A 14,641-nucleotide genomic window follows, 5' to 3' on the forward strand; every position below is an offset into this window, starting at 1 on the left:
CCCAAATTAAGCTGACACACTGGCGTTAAACCAAACTCACTCACTCACTAAAGGATGTGTATATCTTGTTTCCGCAGTATGTACCACTGTGAGGACCTGGAGAAGGCCTTGACCGATGCGTGACGAAGCCAGGATCAACCACCAACAGCTGGACCAGCATCCCGCCTTAACAGACTACCCATGTGACAGATGACGTAGGAGACTATAATATTATTATATAATAGTTCTCCATTTGTGAATCACTCCTTTATATCCCCCCCCCCCGACTTGGGACGGGGGATATAAGAATGTAGTTCATCCGTCTGTCCATCCGTCCTTCCGCTTCTCAAAGGGGACAAATTTTCTCCAAAACTATTTAAGTCAGAGTAATGAAATTTTACACACTTATGTTACTGGTCATGATTTCAAATGAGTTCGAAAAACTGGTGTTGTAAATTCATTTTTTTGCAGAGTTATGGCCCTTACTCTGTGCTTTTCAAGTTAGTGCCCACTGTGTGAAATGGGAACAAATTTTCTCCGAAACTGAAGTGACTTGAATTAAAGTCTGCATGATTAACTAAGAAATGCTTGTCAAGACGGTTTGAAAGTTGTTCCCATAAATTATTTGTTTTACAGAGTTATGTCCCTTGATCCATGTTATTGTTCTTTGTGCATAGTGTGTGCATTGGGGACAAGTTTTCTCAGAAACTACTGAAGTAAGCTTATCAAAGAAATACTTATCAAGTGTATTAATTTCACATTTAATAATTGTTTCTGATGACATAAAGTGGTCCAAGTGCCTATCTCTCTTTAAGGCTTTATATGACTCTTTTTTATAGATTATATTTACTACTATATGTACAAACAATATTCTAATGTGCCCAATAGCGGGGTATAGTGATAGTGTTGTTTTCTTGTTATTTGACTAGTGGAATATCAGGTTGCTAGGTGTGGTCCTGTTGCTAGGTGTGGTCCTGTTGCTAGGTGTGGTTGATGAACACAAGTGAAGATGTCAACTGTGATTGAATGAACACAGTTTTAAAATGAGGACAACTGATTTTATTGTAAAAATACCACAAGATTAGACCCTGCATGTTCAACACACAGTACAGAGTGTGAATAATCATCACAGACAAGAGGCTCACCACACAGCACCCAATCTCATTAAATTCAGACCTCAGTTCACACTACAGCTAAACAAAGATCTGAGGACAGAACGACCTTTCATCCGACCAATCAGAGCATTGCTTACCAGATTATGAAAGTGACAGTCGGAATGTGATTTCTGATCATGCAGCCTCGAAAACTTTAACTCCGAAGGATAGTTACGGGTTAAACAACTGTATCCATACAATCTAGACCATCTATTAGCAATTCCAGAATGTTCTTTTGTTCAGGTTTCAAATTTGTAATTGAGAATTTGTCAAAATATGTTTCGAAGCATAGTCGCCAATTTGAAATTAGTGCCGTAAAGCACGAGAAAGCTGCCTTCATTCCATTGGTCGGTCAAAGTCATGCAAGGTTGGTCTAACGTGACCCGTAATGGGATGTTCTCAGAGCTTTGTTTAGCAGTAGCGAGAACTAAGATCTGATTTTAATGAGATTGCACAGCACCAAGGCGGCCATCAGATGGTAAAATTTGTACATATTGTCATATACAAGTGTTTATGATTGCGATCTTTGCCTGAATTCATAATAAACTATTAAAACATGAATTAATGTTTTGTTGACAAGGAATCTATCTTCCTGAACAGTGGGGAGTTGCCGGACACAGTTTCAAGACCAGCACAATATTCCTGTCACACACAGACACGACACGGCCATGGAAAAACTACCGCCACCAAAATCTTACATTTCAAATCTTGACAAGAACATGTTCAAAATGACATGCTGGAACTGTGTATTGTTAGCTGGTTGATGCCCTTAGCAATATTCCAGCCATGATGGCAGCAGGACAATAATGGAGGCTGGAATAGAAAACCAGTGATTGATATTATGAACACAGTGCAACCTCATCAGGGGGATGATGACAAACAATGAACAAGTCGGACCACCTGAGTAGGTCCGCAGAACAGATGGACAGTGGATACTTGGTCTCTTCTTTTAGTTACTATCATTTGACTCCTGAGGGTGTACAGGTGTTGGAGAAGAATTGTTTGACTGGATTGTTGACTGGATCAGTAATCACTCACACACTGGCTGGACAATATCAACACACCTAGAACTACACAAGCATGATTGATGACCATGTGTCTGTGTGTTCTGACACAGTGTACCAGCTCGGACCATGTGTCTGTGTGTTCCGACACCACGTACCAGCTCGGACCATGTGTCTGTGTGTTCTGACACCACGTACCAGCTCGGTTCATGTGTCTGTGTGATCTGACACAATGTACCAGCTCGGACCATGTGTCTATGTATTCCGACACAATGTACCAGCTCGCACCATGTGTCCATGTATTCTGACAAAATGTACCAGTTTGCACCATGTGTCTGTGTATTCCGACACAACGTACCAACTCGGACCATGTGTCTATGTATTTTGACACAACTACCAGCTCGCACCAAGTGTGTGTATTTGAGGTGACTGGCCGTATCACAGATCAGGGAATGTGTGTAGTGAGACTATATCGTAAGTTAACCCGTCAAGGATACAGTGGGGTGGTGACAGTGCAAGGGTTAACAGCAACACCACAGTGTTCTACTGAGTGAGTGAATTAGTTAAAAATAGTCCAGCTATTGTGGGTAAAAACCTTTCCTGACTTTGATGATGGTGATAAACATTAACCCTCCGACTGCCAACACAGGTCTATTGACTGCTCAGCCAGAGGCGGATGATGTTCTTCTCCTGCGTGCGAGCTGCCTTCACGTAGGCTGTGTCGTCCTTGTTGGCAGCGCGCAGATCAAGGTGGTGTGCTCCGTCTGGGATCTGGATGGCTATCAAGGTGTCGGACAGGGAGTTGAGAACACCGCCGGCAGACCACGGGTCCAGCAGACCATTGCTAGAAACACAAACATAGTGTTACTGGTGTCTGCTGCAGGAAGAGGACAACTGACTGGCTACCTTTGTAGTCATATGACACTTTTATATATGACAGTTCATGATGAGATATGACACTTTTATATATGACAGTTCATGATGAGATATGACACTTTTATATATGACAGTCCATGATGAGATATGACACTTTCATATATGACAGTCCATGATGAGATATGACACTTTTATATATGACAGTCCATGATGAGATATGACACTTTTATATATGACAGTCCATGTCTAGATATGATACTTTTATACAGGACAGTCCATGATGAGATATGACACTTTTATATATATGACAGTTCATGATGAGATATGACACTTTTATACAGGACAGTCCATGATGAGATATGACACTTTATATATGACAGTCCATGATGAGATATGACACTTTAATACAGGACAGTCCATGATGAGATATGACACTTTTATAGAGGACAGTCCATGTCTAGATATGATACTTTTATATATGACAGTCCATGATGAGATATGACACTTTTATACAGGACAGTCCATGATGAGATATGACACTTTTATACAGGACAGTCCATGATGAGATATGACACTTTTATACAGGACAGTCCATGATGAGATATGACACTTTTATATATGACAGTTCATGATGAGATATGACACTTTTATATATGACAGTCCATGATGAGATATGATACTTTTATACAGGACAGTCCATGTCTAGATATGATACTTTTATACAGGACAGTCCATGATGAGATATGACACTTTTATATATGACAGTCCATGATGAGATATGATACTTTTATACAGGACAGTCCATGTCTAGATATGATGCTTGCTTCATCCACACGTAATGAAACCATTTAACACTAAAGAAGCAGAAGATATCTTGGCTCACCTAAAGATGATGTTGGTGGGGGCTTCGATGTCCTTGCCGCCATATTGTGTGGCCACCCAGTCCTGGCGTGGTCGTATCTTGTAGGAGGAGAAGCAGCTGTTGCTGAAGCTGGTGAAGTTCCACGTGGTCGGCTCAAACATGGAGGAACTGTCAGCACAGTCTGGCATCACCATCTCCGTGCACGCCTGAATCAAAACAAGCGTTGGTCAAACTATCACACATTCACCTGATAGCCCCACCCAACACCGTCACATTCACCTGATAGCCCCACCCGACACTGTCACACTTACCTGATAGGCCAACCCGACACTGTCACATTTACCTGATAGCCCCATCAGACACTGTCACACATACCTGATAGCCCCAACTGACACTGTCACATTTACCTGACAGCCCCACCTGACACTGTCACATTTACCTGACAGTCCCACCCGACACTGTCACACATACCTGATCGCCCCACCCGACACCGTCACATTTACCTGATAGCCCCACCCGACACTGTCACATTTACCTGATCGCCCCACCCGACACCGTCACATTTACCTGATCGCCCCACCCGACACTGTCACATTTACCTGATAGCCCCACCCGACACTGTCACACGTACCTGATAGCCCCACCCGACACTGTCACACGTACCTGATAGCCCCACCCGACACTGTCACACGTACCTAAAGCCCCTTCCGACACTGTCACACGTACCTAAAGCCCCACCCGACACTGTCACACGTACCTGATAGCCCCACCCGACACTGTCACACGTACCTGATAGCCCCACCAGACACTGTCACACGTACCTGATAGCCCCACCTGACACTGTCACACGTACCTGATAGCCACACCCGACACTGTCACACGTACCTGATAGCCCCACCTGACACTGTCACACGTACCTGATAGCCCCACCCGACATTGTCACACGTACCTGATAGCCCCACCTGACACTGTCACACGTACCTGATGGCCCCATCCGACACTGTCACACGTACCTGATAGCCCCACCCGACACTGTCACACGTACCTGATAGCCCCACCAGACACTGTCACACGTACCTGATAGCCCCACCCGACACTGTCACACGTACCTGATAGCCCCATCCGACATTGTCACACGTACCTGATAGCCCCACCCAGCATCACCGAGACTGGCGGTGGCATCCTGGGATGTGTTGAGGCACTTGGCCTGGCCAGTATAGTTGAAGTAGATGTTCACAGCCTTGTACAGCCCCTGCATCAGGAGCTTGTCCTCTAGGGGACTTCCTAGTGGTGCACATACAGCCTGTAACATGACACACAGTCTGTAACATGACACGCAGTCTGTAACATGACATGCAGTCTGTAACATGACACACAGCCTGTAGCATGACACACAGCCTGTAACATGACACACAGCCTGTAACATGACACACAGTCTGTAACATGACACGCAGTCTGTAACATGACATGCAGTCTGTAACATGACACACAGCCTGTAGCATGACACACAGCCTGTAACATGACACACAGCCTGTAATATGATACACAGTCTGTAACATGACACACAGCCTGTAGCATGACACACAGCCTGTAGCATGACACACAGCCTGTAACATGACACGCAGTCTGTAACATGACATACAGCCTGTAACATGACACACAGTCTGTAACATGACACGCAGTCTGTAACATGACACACAGTCTGTAACATGACACACAGCCTGTAACATGACATGCAGCCTGTAACATGACACACAGTCTGTAACATGACACACAGTCTATAACATGACATGCAGCCTGCAACATGACACACAGCCTGTAACATGACACACAGCCTGTAACATGACACACAGCCTGTAACATGACACAGCCTGTAACATGACACACAGTCTGTAACATGACACACAGCCTGTAGCATGACACACAGCCTGTAGCATGACACACAGCATGTAGCATGACACACAGCATGTAGCATGACACACAGCCTGTAGCATGACACACAGCCTGTAACATGACACACAGTCTGTAACATGACACACAGTCTGTAACATGACACACAGCCTGTAGCATGACACACAGCCTGTAGCATGACACACAGCCTGTAACATGACACACAGTCTGTAGCATGACACACAGTTTGTAACATGACACACAGCCTGTAGCATGACACACAGCCCGTAGCATGACACACAGCCTGTAACATGACACACAGTCTGTAGCATGACACACAGTCTGTAACATGACACACAGTCTGTAACATGACACACAGCCTGTTGCATGACACACAGCCCGTAGCATGACACACAGTCTGTAACATGACACACAGCCTGTAACATGACACACAGCCTGTAATATGATACACAGTCTGTAACATGACACACAGCCTGTAGCATGACACACAGTCTGTAACATGACACACTTGATAGGTGAGGGGGGTTACCTGGACAGCTGAGGGGGGTTATGTTACCTTGACAGGAGAGGCGGATATGTTAATTTGACAGGTGAGAGGGGGTAATGTTACCTGGACAGGTGAGGGGGGTTATGTTACCTTGACAGGTGAGGGGGGTTATGTTACCTGGACAGGTGAGGGGGGTTATGTTACCTGGACAGGTGAGAGGGGGTTATGCTACCTGGACGGGTGAGAGGGGGTTATGTTACCTTTACAGGTGAGAGGGGGTTATGTTACCTTGACAGGAGAGGGGGATATGTTTATTTGACAGGTGAGAGGGGGTAATGTTACCTGGACAGGTGAGGGGGGGTTATGTTACCTGGACAGGTGAGGGGGGGATATGTTACCTTGACAGGTGAGAGGGGGTTATGTTACCTTGACAGGTGAGAGGGGGTTATGTTACCTTGACAGGTGAGAGGGGGTTATGTTACCTTGACAGGTGAGAGGGGGTTATGTTACCTTGACAGGTGAGAGGGGGTTATGTAACCTGGACAGGTGAGGGGGGTATGTTACCGGGACAGGTGAGAGGAGGTTATGTTACCTTTACTGGCCAGGCAGGCAGTGGTTCCAGGAAGTTGGCAGGATAGGGGTAGTTGACCATGGCCAGGTCAAACCAAGCATTAGCCAGCCAGGCCTTGAAGTTGCCAACATCATCCGCTGTCTTCAGAGGGGCACACAGGTGAAATGTGTTGTAGATGAAGTTCCTGCCGTCCGCTGACAACACAAGATATGATACATTACCCATCAACTACAGACCATGTAGAGAAGTGTTCCCTATTCTCCAGTTAGTACCTGGCCAGTCCCTTTGTCTGGGATGGGAGTGAGGTGTTGAGCAGGACGTCATCACATCACAGCGAGTCAACCAGATGCAGACTATCTACATTCACCACTTTGGTGAAACCCACAGGCACTTTGTAATGCTGACAAACCTGGAAACATGGCCAGGGCAAATCTGGGATTCAAACTCACGATCATAGGTTTCTGGCATGCACAAGGCAGACAACTCTGCACAATAATTGGGCTACCAATGCCCTTGTATGGAATGGGCCAGAGTGGCACATGTAGTCTGTGTTATCCCTGGGCGATCGTACCACCTCTGACACAGACTTGTACATACCTATGACAGATTTGTGGTGAGGTGAGGTGAAACTGAGATACCAAGCCACAGTTTAACATGAATACCCCACTCAGACACAGTATACTGACTCCGAGCCGACATGTCCTTGTTTCAGACCATTAATGCCGAGCACCAGACAGGGTAACAACAAGTACCATCTTTTAACATCTTTTGCTATGACACAGCCGGGACCTTCTGCTCTCTGTGCAGACGCTCTACCACTAGAGTGAGTGAGTTGTGTTTAACGCCGCTTTTAACAGTATTCCAGTTATATCACGGTGTGTCAGCTTAAAAGTATTTTCAACGGCACATTAACAATATTGCTGCTGACAGACATAGCGTGCAGCGTGAGTGAATGAGTTAAGGTTTAACGCCACTTTTAACAGTATTCCAGTTTTATCACAGCGTGTCAGCTTAATGTGTGAGGAAAGCCCCAAGTGATGCAGGTCTTAGACGTTTACCTCTTCGGTGAAACCCACGAGCACGGGTAAGATGCTGACAAACCTAGAAATATAATCGTGTGAACCGGGATTTGAACCCATAATCATAGATTTCTGTTGTGCCCAAGGGACGCAACTCTGTGCAGCGAATTGTGGCGCCTTAGACGACTGGGTCGCTCGTGCCCCCCTCTACCACTAGACCATGGAGGCGGTTGTGACAGACTTGTGCATACCTGTGGCAGCTATTTTATCGATGGTGGTCCATGACTGGCGGATGTTGTCAACACATGGTGGGGAGGCCTTCATGAAGGACTTTGTGACTGTGTCCATCAGGGCGGAGCATTTGGTCAGACCAGTGAAATCCCATATAGGAGCCGAGGCTGCAAGCGCACTGAGGACAAATTACATTGCAGCTAACAGCATTTTAACCATAGGAGATAGAGCATTTGAAACAGTCATATTGCAGATAAAATTTAATCAATAAGGTCGCAAATAAAAACATCTTAAGCAATCATATTACATACATATAACAGGAATGATCAATCAGGTTTGTTATGTTGCCATGGCGATCCTTACCCTACGCCTGAACTGAGTCAGCCAATGTGGGTTTTGTTCTGTTGCCATGGTGATCCTTACCCTACGCCTGAACTGAGTCAGCCAATGTGAGTTTTGTTCTGTTGCCATGGTGATCCTTACCCTACGACTGAGCTGAGTCTGCCAATGTGGGTTTTGTTATGTTGCCATGGCGATCCTTACCCTACGACTGTGCTGATTCAGCCAATGTGGGTTTTGTTATGTTGCCATGGCGATCCTTACCCTACGCCTGAACTGAGTCAGCCAATGTGGGTTTTGTTCTGTTGCCATGGTGATCCTTACCCTACGCCTGAACTGAGTCAGCCAATGTGGGTTTTGTGCTGTTGCCATGGTCTATCTTACCCTACGACTGAGCTGAGTCTGCCAATGTGGGTTTTGTTATGTTGCCAAGGCGATCCTTACCCTACGACTGTGCTGATTCAGCCAATGTGGGTTTTGTTATGTTGCCATGGCGATCCTTACCCTACGCCTGAACTGAGTCAGCCAATGTAGGTTTTGTTCTGTTGCCATGGTGATCCTTACCCTACGACTGTGCTGATTCAGCCAATGTGGGTTTTGTTCTGTTGCCAAGGTGATCCTTACCCTACGACTGTGCTGATTCAGCCAATGTGGTTTTTGTTCTGTTGCCAAGGTGATCCTTACCCTATGACTGCGCTGGGGTACTTCATCCTCATCCATGCAGACAACATTCCCCCATACGAGCCCCCGAAAGCAACGACTGGGCTGTCATTTGTCCCAGGAATGGATGACTTGAGGTATCGGATCAGCACAGCAAAGTCGGCCAGAGCTTGCTCAGAGGTCAGGTAGTTCAACTTGCTGGGATCCTGAAGGGGGATACAGACATACAGGTGAGTTCAGACACTGCATTTATAAGTGAGACACTGGTTTACATAAGTGAGACATTGGTTTACATAAGTGAGACACTGGTTTACATAAGTGAGACATTGGTTTACATAAGTGAGACATTGGTTTACATAAGTGAGACATTGGTTTACATAAGTGAGACATTGGTTTACATAAGTGAGACATTGGTTTGCATAAGTGAGACATTGGTTTACATATGTGAGACATTGGTTTACATAGCTGAGACAAAGAGTATATAGTTCAAACATTGGTTTACATAAGTGAGACACTGGTTTACATAAGTGAGACATTGGTTTACATAAGTGAGACATTGGTTTACATAGCTGAGACAAAGAGTATATAGTTCAAACATTGGTTTACATAAGTGAGACACTGGTTTACATAAGTGAGACATTGGTTCAAATAAGTGAGACATTGGTTTACATAGGTGAGCTAAAGATTATACAATTCAAACATTGGTTTTCATTGGTGAGACACTGGTTTACATAAGTGAGACATTGGTTCAAATAAGTGAGACATTGGTTTACATAGGTGAGCTAAAGAGTATACAATTCAAACATTGGTTTACATAAGTGAGACACTGGTTTACATAAGTGAGACATTGGTTCAAATAAGTGAGACATTGGTTTACATAGGTGAGCTAAAGAGTATACAATTCAAACATTGGTTTACATAAGTGAGACACTGGTTTACATAAGTGAGACATTGGTTCAAATAAGTGAGACATTGGTTTACATAGGTGAGCTAAAAAGAGTATACAATTCAAACATTGGTTTACATAAGTGAGACACTGGTTTACATAAGTGAGACATTGGTTCAAATAAGTGAGACATTGGTTTACATAGGTGAGCTAAAAAGAGTATACAATTCACACATTGGTTTACATAGGTGAGACATTAGTTTACAGAGGTGAGACACTGGTTCACATAAGTGAAGAAATTCTTTATGATTGAGACACTGGTTTACATAGGTGAGCTAAATACAATTCAAACATTGGTTTACATAGGTGAGACATTAGTTTACAGAGGTGAGACACTGGTTTACATAAGTGAAGAAATTCTTTATGATTGAGACACTGGTTTACAGAGCTGACACAAAGGGTATATGGTTGAGACATACAGGTGACACGGTGGTATATGGCTTCACACTGTTTCAGTAAACAACATCAAGACCTGAAGGTGTGACTGAATCCTACCTTAAAAGCTTGTGAGCCGTAGGGTATCGACGATCCATAGTATCGGTGCTCAGCAAACACCAGTAGAGCTCGGAATTCAGGTGCGATATCCCACATAAAACCCTGAAAAAACATGGAATTCAGGTGCGATATCCCACATCAATCCCTGTAATTAACACTCAATTCAGGTGTGACATCCAACATAAAACCCTGTAATTAACACTCAATTCAGGTGTGACATCCAACATAAAACCCTGTAATTAACACTCAATTCAGGTGTGACATCCAACATAAAACCCTGTAATTAACACACAATTCAGGTGTGACATCCAACATCAAACCTTGTAATTAACACACAATTCAGGTGTGACATCCAACATAAAACCCTGTAATTAACACACAATTCAGGTGTGACATCCCACATAAAACCCTGTAATTAACACACAATTCAGGTGTGACATCCCACATAAAACTATGTAAATAAATAGGAAGAGGTTACTATGCTTAGTTATATATTACTGTATTGAATGAAATCTCAAAATACAATGTTAAAATGGGCCAACCTCTGAATTAAAAAAATAAGAACTTCCCAATTTTGAACAAAATTATTTTTCAGAAATTACCAAGCTGCCAGGGGATTCGCTAGAAATCCTAGAACAATCCATGAATGGTGACACAGATGCTTGTATCAGTCGTGAACATGATGAAGAAGGGTGTAATTTGATTTGACAGGTATTTCTAAGGCTGTGTCATTCAAACCACAGTCAAGCCAAAGCTATAGTGGTTAATAGGGCCGGAGTATTTCTGGAGGTGGTGTGTTTGTGATGAATGGAGGCTGTGTGTGTGTGTGTGTGTGTGTGTGTGTGTGTGTGTGTGTGTGTGTGTGTGTGTGTGTGTGTGTGTGTGTGTGTGTGTGTGCGTGCGTGCGTGTGCGTGTGTGTGTGTGTGTGTGAGAGAAATGAAGGCTGTATGTAATGAAGGCTGTGTGTGTGAGGAATGGAGGCTGTGTGTGTGTGAGGAATGGAGGCTGTGTGTGATGCATGGAGGCTGTGTGTGATGCATGGAGGCTGTGTGTGTGTGATGCATGGAGGCTGTGTGTGTGTGATGCATGGAGGCTGTGTGTGATGCATGGAGGCTGTGTGTGATGCATGGAGGCTGTGTGTGATGCATGGAGGCTGTGTGTATGTGATGAATGGAGGCTGTGTGTGAGGAATGGAGGCTGTGTGTGTGTGAGGAATGGAGGCTGTGTGTGTGTGAGGAATGGAAGCTGTGTGTATGTGAAGAATGGAAGCTGTGTGTGTGAGGAATGGCGGCTGTGTGTGTGAGGAATGGAGGCTGTGTGTGTGAGGAATGGAGGCTGTGTGTGTGATGAATGGAGGCTGTGTGTGTGTGATGAATGGAAGCTGTGTGTGTTGAATGGAAGCGGTGTGTGTGATGAATGGAAGCTGTGTGTGTGTGAGGAATGGAGGCTGTGTGTGTGTGAGGAATGGAGGCTGTGTGTGATGCATGGAGGCTGTGTGTGATGCATGGAGGCTGTGTGTGTGTGATGCATGGAGGCTGTGTGTGTGTGATGCATGGAGGCTGTGTGTGATGCATGGAGGCTGTGTGTGATGCATGGAGGCTGTGTGTGATGCATGGAGGCTGTGTGTATGTGATGAATGGAGGCTGTGTGTGAGGAATGGAGGCTGTGTGTGTGTGAGGAATGGAGGCTGTGTGTGTGTGAGGAATGGAAGCTGTGTGTATGTGAAGAATGGAAGCTGTGTGTGTGAGGAATGGCGGCTGTGTGTGTGAGGAATGGAGGCTGTGTGTGTGAGGAATGGAGGCTGTGTGTGTGATGAATGGAGGCTATGTGTGTGTGATGAATGGAAGCTGTGTGTGATGAATGGAAGCTGTGTGTGTGTGAGGAATGGAGGCTGTGTGTGTGTGAGGAATGGAGGTTGTGTGTGTGAGGAATGGAGGCTGTGTGTGTGTGAGGAATGGAGGCTGTGTATGTGAGGAATGGAGGCTGTGTGTGTGTGAGGAATGGAGGCTGTGTGTGTGTGAGGAATGGAGGCTGTGTGTGTGTGAGGAATGGAGGCTGTGTATGTGAGGAATGGAGGCTGTGTGTGTGTGATGAATGGCGGCTGTGTGTGTGATGAATGGAAGCTGTATGTGTGTGAGGAATGAAAGCTGTGAATGTGAGGAATGGCGGCTGTGTGTGTGAGGAATGGCGGCTGTGTGTGTGAGGAATGAAAGCTGTGAATGTGAGGAATGGCGGCTGTGTGTGTGTGAGGAATGGAGGCTGTGTGTGTGATGAATGGAGGCTGTGTGTGAAAAATGGAGGCTGTTTGTGTGATGAATGGAAGCTGTGTGTGTGAGAAATGGAGGCTGTGTATGTGTGTGAGGAATAGAGGTTGTGTGTGTGAGGAATGGAGGTTGTGTGTGTGAGGAATGGAGGTTGTGTGTGTGAGAAATGGAGGCTGTGTATGTGTGTGAGGAATAGAGGTTGTGTGTGTGAGGAATGGAGGCTGTGTGTGTGTGAGGAATGGAGGCTGTGTGTTTGTGAGGAATGGAGGCTGTGTGTTTGTGAGGAATGGAGGCTGTGTGTGTGAGAAATGGAGGCTATGTGTGTGTGAGGAATGGAGGCTGTGTGTGTGGGAGGAATAGAGGCTTTGTGTATGTGATGAATGGATGCTCTGTGTATGTGATCTGTGTTAGACATTGGCACTAGTCCTTTAGTCCTTGCCAAACTGCCGAATAGTTCAGGTATCATATAAGGACTAGTAGATATTTGCCATTTTTAGGGGTTTTACTATATGGTATCATTATCAGGACAAGTAGAGTAAAACAGTTAGTTTCTACCGCTGGTGATGCAAGCTTACAGTGTTGTTACAGAACCAGGTGATGTCCCCTTCGTTGCCAGTGTAGAAGAAAATTGGTCCGCCATGATGGTTCCAGAACTGAGAAGCTATGAGATAGCGCTGCTTGAACGTGTCGCCGTTGTTGAAGCCAAAGTGATCCACCTGGAACAAGAGTCAGTTTGTAATCAAGGGTTGAACAGCACATGGGATCATGGGGGCTTCATCACCCTGTAGGTTTGCATCTCACGTGTCAGTTCGTAACCTGGTAGTTTTGTATTCCTGGGTCATATAGTATCCTGTTATTTGTTCACAAAACATGATGTTACATTTATTTAATATCAGGCGATGTTCAGGGACCTCCATAAGCAGCTGCAATGTCAGTTGAATAGTACCATTAAACAGAAGCCTGAGCGGTGGAGAAGATGCTTAATAGTTCTAGATAATCATCATTCTGCATAGTAGGTCATTATGTTGTGGCTTTTAATGTTGTGGAGTGAATCATGCAAACCAAAATCATTCACCACACACGGGACTAGAGCCATGCAGCTCTGTAGCTCACCTGATTTAGGAAGATATTTTCTTATGACATTTGAACCTTATTTTGTTACAAACATGTTTCGAAAGATAAAGAGAAATGGGTGGAAAAAAATCTAGGAGAAAAACATGCAATATCTCGAATCAATCTCATTAAAATCAGATCTTAGTTCTCGCTACTGCTAAACAAAGATCTGAGGATATCCCATTACGGGTCACGTCAGATCGTTTTTGCGACTTTTTAAATTTTTTATTGTTATAATTAGTTACATGGTCCTGTGCCCTAACTAACCCTAACGGCGCTTGGTCGGCTAGGGAATATCAACAGAGTTCTGCACTATTAACGCATAAACTGTAGCACAGGAACTCGTTATTGGTCGTTGCAGTCAAGACGTGATTTCGTTCGCCCAGTTGGGAGATATTCGATTAGTTGGACTGACTTTGCCCATTTAAGGGGTGTGCCGAACCTGAAAGTGTTCTGTACAGGAAGCTAAATCAAATGCCAGACGCATGCATTGATATACATACTTGTTGATCCAAATAGAATGTTTCATAAGAATATTCGTTGGGTAATGAAGTCTTCGTGTTATCGCTACGCGGTGACAACAACCGAGGAGACCACGCCACAGCAAATGAAATCCAACAAAAAAGTAAAAACACGGTATTATACGTCGCCATTTTGATTACGACCTCGTGATTATCACGTGGTTTGTAAATCCAATATGTAACTCCTCTACAGCGCCGTCATATCATA

At 44.8% G+C, this 14,641-nt stretch overlaps 2 protein-coding genes across 2 annotated transcripts in view; one reads left to right on the forward strand and one right to left on the reverse strand.

Annotated features, from left to right (window-relative positions):
- LOC139449529 (neurochondrin-like) overlaps positions 1-1,688 on the forward strand; it is a 28,709-nt gene extending 27,021 nt beyond the window's left edge. The window contains exon 18 of the mRNA XM_071230962.1: positions 78-1,688. Coding sequence (XP_071087063.1) covers positions 78-123 — 46 coding nt within the window. The 3' untranslated portion in view covers positions 124-1,688. The remainder of the gene's footprint in view (positions 1-77) is intronic.
- Positions 1,016-14,566, reverse strand: LOC139449528 (lysosomal Pro-X carboxypeptidase-like). The gene is made up of 9 exons (XM_071230960.1): positions 14,416-14,566; positions 13,375-13,515; positions 10,535-10,636; positions 9,118-9,299; positions 8,115-8,272; positions 6,866-7,038; positions 5,017-5,178; positions 3,897-4,081; positions 1,016-2,981 (listed from the first exon to the last, which is right to left on the reverse strand). Exons 1-9 carry the CDS (start codon positions 14,563-14,565, stop codon positions 2,789-2,791), a joined length of 1,446 nt encoding a protein of 481 aa, XP_071087061.1. The 5' UTR covers position 14,566; the 3' UTR covers positions 1,016-2,788.
- Between the last annotated feature and the right edge of the window lie 75 nt (positions 14,567-14,641).

This window comes from Haliotis cracherodii, unplaced genomic scaffold, assembly GCF_022045235.1.
Source record: "Haliotis cracherodii isolate W230 unplaced genomic scaffold, xgHalCrac1.p SCAF_8, whole genome shotgun sequence".
NCBI classification, from domain to species: Eukaryota; Metazoa; Mollusca; class Gastropoda; order Lepetellida; family Haliotidae; genus Haliotis; species Haliotis cracherodii.